At 44.3% G+C, this 7,852-nt stretch overlaps 1 protein-coding gene across 1 annotated transcript in view; it reads left to right on the top strand.

The window, feature by feature from the left end:
* The first annotated feature begins 2,105 nt into the window (after positions 1–2,105).
* Positions 2,106–7,852, top strand: part of Melk (maternal embryonic leucine zipper kinase) — a 66,404-nt gene continuing 60,657 nt past the window's right edge. The window contains exons 1-2 of the mRNA XM_057790645.1: positions 2,106–2,238; positions 5,911–6,006. Of these exons, the coding sequence (XP_057646628.1) occupies positions 5,949–6,006 (58 nt within the window). The 5' untranslated portion in view covers positions 2,106–2,238; positions 5,911–5,948. The remainder of the gene's footprint in view (positions 2,239–5,910; positions 6,007–7,852) is intronic.

Here is a 7,852-nt window from a genome sequence, read left to right as displayed (position 1 = left end):
GCTCCTGCTGTGTGCCACCACTGCCTGGTTCAGTTGAAAATGTTTTCCTTACAGATATATTTATTTATTATGTATGCAGTGTTCTGTCTGTCTGTATGCCTGCATGCCAGAAAAGGGCATCAGATCTCATTACAGATGGCTGTGAGCCACCATGTGGTTGCTGGGAATTGAGCTCAGAACCTCTGGAAAAGCAGTCAAGTGCTCTTAAAGGCAGAGCCATCTCTCTAGCCCTCAATTGTAAATATTTTAAAATCAAGTCATAGCATCATTTGTTCAAAGGTGTATTAGTTAGTTTCTATTGCTGTGAAAACCACCATGGCCAAAAGAACCTTGTGGGGAAATGGTTTATTTTCGCTCATACCTTGTAGCCCAGCCTGAAGGGAAGTCAGAACAGGAAGGCAGGGCAGGAACCTGGAGGTCGAAGTTGATGCAGAGGCCATGGAGGAATTCTGCTGATTGAATTGCGCATCTTGTTTTTTTTTTATACAACTTCTCACTCCTGTCCAGGGTAGCACTACCCACAATGGGCCGGACTCTCCTACATCTCTTAGTAGTCAAGAAAATGCACCACTGACTTGCCCACAGGCCATTCTGATGGAAGCAATTTCTTTGCTGAAGTTTCCTCTTACATGACTATTACAAGTTTTATAATGACTAAACAGGAAATAGATGAGAAAACTTCTGAGCTCATGACTGGATATAATAGGGAATGACATGATGAGAAATACTTTTATTGGGATACTGGATATTATTGTACATTGAATTTTTCTTTTTGTTTTCTTTTTTGAGACAGGGTTTCTCTGTGTGTAGCTCTGGCTGTGCTGGAACTAGCTCTGTAGACCAGGCTGGCCTCAAACTCACAGAAATCCACCTGCCTCTGCCTCCTGAGTGCTGGGATTAAAGGCGTTTGCCACCACCACCTTTCTTTTCTTTTCTTTTTTAAAATTACTTATTTATTTTTGGTGGAGGGCTGAAGAGGAAGTCAGAGGTTCTGGGGATCGAATGCAGGCAATCAGGACTGGCGGCACCTTTACCTGCTGAGCCTTATTGCTAGCATCTTCATGGGTAGCTAATCCAGCTCCTAAGGTTTTCTACCGCATAGCAACAGATTTTAGTAAGAATCAGGACATGGATGGGCTGGGAAAAAGTAGCTCAAGGTTAGAATTATTGCTTAGAATAATCAAGGCCATGGCAGGTTTGGGTCCTCATGAATCAGAAGGGAGAAAAAAGGAGAAAGATGGCCCAGTGGCTGATGAAGATTCCTGACAAGCTGACAACCTGATTGATTACTCCGACCCATAATAGTGGAAGGAGAGAACCGACTCTTGAAAGTTGTCATCTGGGCCGGGCGGTGGTGGCGCACGCCTTTAATCCCAGCACTTGAGAGGCAGAGGCAGGTGGATCTCTGTGAGTTCGAGACCAGCCTGGTCTACAGAGCTAGTTCTAGGACAGGCTCCAAAGCCACAGAGAAACCCTGTCTCGAAAAACCAAAAAAAAAAAAAAAAAAAAAAAAAGAAAGTTGTCTTCTGACCTCCACACGTGTGAAGTGGTTTCATGTGACACACACACACTAATAAATGAATAAAATAAAATAAACTAGGAACACACAAAAGTTGATTATGTAAAAATTTAACAGGTTGATGTCTTCTGGAAAGTTTTTTGTGCACGCTGCAGTTAGTAGAAGAAAGCTAGAAAAAAAACTCAACAAAACAAAAAAGATAAAAAAGAAAAAGAAACGACAGAAAGATAAGAGGGTTTTTTGGGTGGTGTGGGGAACAAGAAGGGAGATGTGACCAACATACATTTTTTATATGTATGTTGTTTTCGAAGAATAAATCCAAATATCCTTTTAAAAAAAAAGGAAAAGCAAGGTCTTAAGTCTTCAGCCAGGATTTCAAGGGAGCCCCACGCCGCCTCTGATCCTGAGCGTCAGACACCCTACCTGCGCGCGCGTCCTGTAGCCCTAGGAAGTGTGAGCCTATCTTGCCCCGCCCCATTATCGCCCCGCCCCGTTACCTCCTGGCCCCGCCCCACCTCCCTGGGAACGGACCTCCGGTGCCCGTGGGCCCCGCCTCTTCCGGCCCGCGAGGTTTGATTCCCTTGGCGGGCGGAAGCTGCTGGAACTTGAATCCCGTAAAGATTCCCACCGACTCCTTTCTGTTTCAGCTTTGCTGGGTTCTGCGGCGGCTGCTTCGACCTTCTGTCCGGTTCGGTCCCGCCGAGCCTGCCGCCCTTCAGGTCAGTTCTACCGCCCGCGAACCGGGCTCTGAGCTGTGGGGCGCAGCCGGGAGACGGAGCTTTCCCGGGGTTCCGCCCACCACTGCTGGTTTCTGAGAACTTCTAGACTTTTCGACCCAGGGTTTTCACAGGTGGTTGCTTCTTGTTTTTCTTTCTGCCGTTCTGAGACGTAGTCTAGTATAGTCCAGGCTCGTCTCTCTCTCACTGTAGCCAAAGCGGTCCCCGAATTCTGGATCCTGCCGCCTCGGCTTCCCGAGAGCTGGGGAATATAGGCAAGAGCTCCCCGCCACTATTCCCGGCTTCCGGAGTTTTTGATGAAGTTGGCAGAGCATTTGACACCTACGAGGCTAGATGGGAGTTGCATTTATTTCAGTGCTCCTGACTGTCCGCAAAAGCGGTTCAGAGAAGGCCTTTGGGATACTTTCTTGTCGTTCATCTAAGTTTCCTGGGGTGCTCCAGTTAAAAGGGAAGCGTGTGATCCCCGTTTTCAGAGTCCAAATCCTTCCTCACCTTGCACCTCCTCAATCAAAGCAAGAGGCCGGAGACGCACATATTGTAAGGGTGCTCCGAGGCTGTAGCAGTAGCTGGAGCAGCAAGGTGGCTCCTGTCAACGAGACTGTGGAGAGGAACAGGGAACCTTCTCAGAGATGGCGTCCCAGGGCAGCAGACTCACACTAGGGTGAGGTGAGTAGGTGTTCTAGTCTCACCTTCGGTAGATTTCTGTAGTTAGTGGAAATCTAAGTAGGAGGAAGGGCGGGGCTTCCGAGCGGCCTGTAATGTTTAGAGGCTTAGGGTCCCTGTTTTTGTTCACGATTGGTGTGAGAGAAATCGAAACAGCTTTTGATTGCACCTTCATGGAAACAGTGGGTCTTTCCTGCCAATCTGTTGTGAACCAACAAAATGGATGGATTAGTCCCTAAATGCTTTTCGGAATGAATGCCTCGGTGGCTCTTCTCCCAGAAGCCTCTGCAAAGGAGAGGGAAGGAAGGAGGCTACTCGACTGTATTCTAAGGTCATACTATAAGCCCTTCTGCACTCCCAATTGAAATGACCAAATCAGTGTCTCACAAGAGGCAAGTTCATGTATCATGTAGTAAGTGATAGCATGGCCCAAATTACACAGTATTAGTAGCAAAACACCCTCAGTGTGTGTAGTCCATGCTGACCTGGAACTCACAGAGATGCATCTGCCGCTGCCTCCCAAGTGCTGGCATAAAGACATGCCCACAGTGTTTTAAGTTTCATCACAAATCTCTCAGGATCTAGCGGGTGCCTTGTTTCCTCAGAAGTTTATTATATATACTCCATTTCTTGTATTTCACCACGTCCGGAGGGGCATTCAGATACCGGACTGAGGGTCTGGTTTCCTTTCACACTAAGTCAGGCATCTCCAAGCACAAGGATTTCTTTTTTATATTCTGCATTCTAGAAGATAGAGATCAGCTTTATACCCACAACATGTGGAGGTAAAATATAGAAGATATAATCACTAGTTTTCATTCTTTTCTTTTTTCTTTCTTTCTTTCTTTCTTTCTTTCTTTCTTTCTTTCTTTCTTTCTTTTTTTTTTTTTTGAGACAGGGTTTCTCAAATAGCTCTGGCTGTCCTGGAAGTACCTTTGTAGATCAGGCTAACCTAAAACTCACAGAGCTCCTCCTGCCTCCACCTCCTGAGTACTGGGATTAAAGGTATGTGTCAACACCATGCAGCATCCCTAGTTTTCTTAATAGTAGCAAAAATGTTGTTCCCTGATTTAATAGATATAATCCAGCCTCACAGTGGTGTTACTTAAAGACATAGTAATTTGAGGGATGAAAGTAGGCAGAAAAAAAGGTTTTATTATTTGTGCAAGGCAATCTCTTCCTAAGAGCTGGAAGTTTAAAACGCCTTTGGGAGAAATCTGTGAAGTTAATTACGAGCCAAGCCTGGTGGTACATTGTGTAATCCTCTGTGTGTGGTGGGATTAGGCAGGAAGTGTGGAAGGTCAAAGCTGCCTGGGCTATGGAGAAAATATAAGACTGTTGGGATTGCAGACCCACGTCTCCATGCAGGGTTTGCTACCCTACTTTGTAGCAGACAGCTCTCCAGTCAGATTTATATCTCCCAATTCCCCCATTTCCTTTCTCTTGCTTTCCCCCCTCCTCTTTGAACAGGATCCCAGGAGTTACTGGGTCCCAGGAGTTACTGAGCCACGTCTTGACCTCTAAACTGCCAGTATTTCTTATCTTGGAAGTCCTTTATTCTGGGTTTCCATTTCTTTGGAGGATGTTGTTTTACTTTATTCCTGAATTTGTTCTGTCGGCAAATGGCCATTAAGAGATTTCTGAGCTAATAAGGCAATTAAGCGTATTCCCTAGAAGTCTGGCCGGGTGAGATGTGGTTGTGGGCAGCAGAGAACAAAGCTGTTCTGTCCTCTCACCTCCACATGCGTGCTATGGCATGTGCACACCCATGTACACATTTATCAGATACACAGTAAGTATAAATTTGAAAGTTAAAAACACGTATGTATGTGTCTGCATGAGTGTGTAGCATGCTGGTGCCTGCAGAGGCCAGAAGAGGGTGTTGGATCCTTTGAACATGGAGTTACAGGTGGTTCTAAGCAGTCTAAGATGGGGGCTAGGAACTTAACTTGGGAGAGCAGTAAGCACTCTTAGCTGCCAAAGGCCTCTCCAGTCCTTCCTGCTTCCCTCCATTGTAATATAGTATCTTATGTGTAACCCACGCTAGTCTGGAACTTCAGATCCTCCTCTCTGGTGTCCCCAGTCCTGGGATAGTAGGCAGATATCAGCACACATGGTTCTGCTTTCTTTTTTGGTGGTGTCTTTGATTGTATAGGAATTCTGAACATACACACACACACACACACTTTAGTTTTTTTTCCCAGTTGATCTGAAACTGTGTACACCAGGCTGGCCTCAGACTCAGAGTAATCCTCCTGTCTGTCTCCCAACTGCTGGGATTACAGGTGTGTGCCCCTGAACTCAGTCTTGTTTTGTTTTTTGAGGAAAGGTAGTTTTTTGATTTTTTTTTTAAAGCTTTGTTTATTTACTTCCTTGGTGTATGTTTGGATGTGTGTTGTGGGAGTTGGTCTATCTTCTGTCACAGAGGGCCCAGGGGTCAGGCTTGGTGGCATGTAAGTTTACCCACTGAGCTAATTTGTCTTTGATGTTAGTGGATTTGTTGTTGTTTGAGGTAGTCTCCTGTAGCCCAGGTAGTGAACTTGCTCTGTGGTCTAGGATGACCTTGAGCTCCTGCCCCAATCTTTCAAGTCCTGGGATTCTAGGGACTACCACCTCCCAGGTATATTCAAGTCTTTATCTGGATTTGATTTGTGTGAGGCAGAAATTCAGGGGCTTTTGTTTGTTTGTTTTTAATATGACTAATTAGTCCTTCACTGTCATTTATATGCCTAAGATTTATTATTATTTCTAATTGCAAACATAGGAGGTGGAGCCTGGTGGTGGTGGAGCACAATTTTAATCCCAGTGCTCGGGAGGTGGGACAGGCAGATCTCTGAGTTCAAGACCAGCCTGGTTCCAGGATATCAAGGCTACATGGAGAAACCTGTTTGAAAAAACGTGTGTGGGGGGGGTGGGGTGTGGAGGGGAGATGATCTGGTGATATTTCTTTTATTGTTCATTGTTGATGTAAATTTTTTTCCTGTTTTACAGATTCTTTTTGTCATTTTGAAGAAACTTTCAGCTGGATTATGAAAGATTATGATGAACTTCTCAAATACTATGAATTATATGAAACTATTGGGACAGGTAATTGTTAATTTTTTTCTTGGAGGCAGAGTACAGATAAAATAATTGGATATATGATTTGTTTGGGTTGTTATGAGCTTTTTAGTATAATTGATGTAGCTTAAATTTTTTTACCTAGAATTAAAAAATTTAAATTTATTTTATCGTTATTGTTGTGTGTGTGTGTGTACGATGTGTGTGGGGCACGCATATCAGCCTGCATGTAGAGGTAAGAGGGCAGCTTTGTGGAGTAGATTCTCTTCTTCCACCTTTATATAGATTCTGGGGCTGGAACTGAGGTTGCCAGGCCTGTGTGCCAAAGTGCCTTTACCTGATAAACCATCTCGCCTGATCCTCTACCTACTTTAATAAGCAGAACAGAACAAGGGTGAACTATTAGAGAAAGCCTCTAATCGTCATTGCGAGCCAACATTTGACTTCTAGTGTAAACAAAAGCCACAGGAGTGGAGTGGTGGCTGTTGAGCTAAGGCGCGGTCTGACCTCCTCATCTTGGCTGCTTGAGGGTGAAGGCATTGGGTGGGAGAGAGCAAGGACAGAGGTGAACAGCTGTGGGGAAGCAGTTGCAGTGAGGAGAGTGACCCTGGAGATGAAGGCAGCGTGTTAGAATGGTGGGGTGAAGCTAGTGAGGCAGTTACAACATACGATAAAACATGCAAAGTGCACAGATGTTCATGAGAACATGAAGACACAGTCGTGCATTACCTGCTCAGAGAAGACAAGGTAATTTCTAGTCAGTACTGTTCCTTTCCCCCAGGGAAGTCGTTGTATGTTTTCCCCAGGTAAGCAGGTAGGATTTGCTGATGAGTTGTATGTACACTGCTAGAGAAACGAAGTTCCACCCGGGAAAACAGTGGGGGAGACTGTGGAAGAGACTATCAGAAACTTCTTGAATGTATTAACATCTTTCAGATAACTAGAGCTGTTTAGCACTGACCCAGTTTTAAAACATAATTGCTTGCCTTCATAGTTTGGTTTTTTTTTTCTTTTTTTCTTTTTTTTTTTTTTAAATGTTTTTTGAGGCAGAGTTTCTCTGTAACTTTGGAGCCTGTCCTGGCACTTGCTCTGTGGACCATGCTGGCCTTGAACTCATAGAGATCCTCCTGCCTCTGCCTTTCCAAGTGCTGGGATTAAAGGTGTGCACCACCACTGCCTGGCTACCTTCATAGTTTTTAAGCTCAGTGAAGTTTTATATAATTTGTCTTCAGTTTCAGTAACTTTATATTGTATTCTAGCACGTTAATAAAGTTTAATTGCAGCGTTAACTATAGAGTCTGTTTCTTTTTAGAATAGATTTGCTATATTTATATGTGTGTGTGTGTGTGATCTGAGTGTGAGTAGTGCGTGTGTGTGTGTGTGTGTGTGTGTGGCTGAAGAGCCCAGAAGAGGGTGTTGGATCCTCTGGAGCTGGAGTAACAGGCAATTTTGAGCTGTCTGATGTAGATGCTGGTCGCTAAACTCTGGTCATTTGTAAGAGTGGCAAGCATACTTTAACTTGCTAGCCATATCTCTAGCTCCCATAGTGCATATTTCTAAAGAATGAGGTTTTTTTCCTTACATTTTTATCATTTACTCTTTATTTACTGTTCATGGTAGGAAAAACCTCCATCTAGAGCAGAGGGTCTCAACCTCCTAATGCTGTGACCCTTTACTACAGTTCCTCATGTGGTGGTGACCCCAACCATAAAATTATTTCATAACTGTAATTTTGGTAGTTTTATGAGTTATAATATCAACATCTGTGTTTCCTGATTATCTTAGGCAACCCCTGTGAAAGGGTCTTTTGACCCACAAAGGGGTTGTGACCCAGAGGTTGAGAACTGCTTATCTAGAAACATTGAAAAGAATC

The sequence above is a fragment of the Chionomys nivalis genome, chromosome 16 (genome assembly GCF_950005125.1).
Source record: "Chionomys nivalis chromosome 16, mChiNiv1.1, whole genome shotgun sequence".
Classification (NCBI taxonomy): Eukaryota; Metazoa; Chordata; class Mammalia; order Rodentia; family Cricetidae; genus Chionomys; species Chionomys nivalis.
The sequence above is the reverse complement of the archived record's forward strand: the minus strand, read 5'-3'. Positions and strand labels throughout refer to the sequence as shown.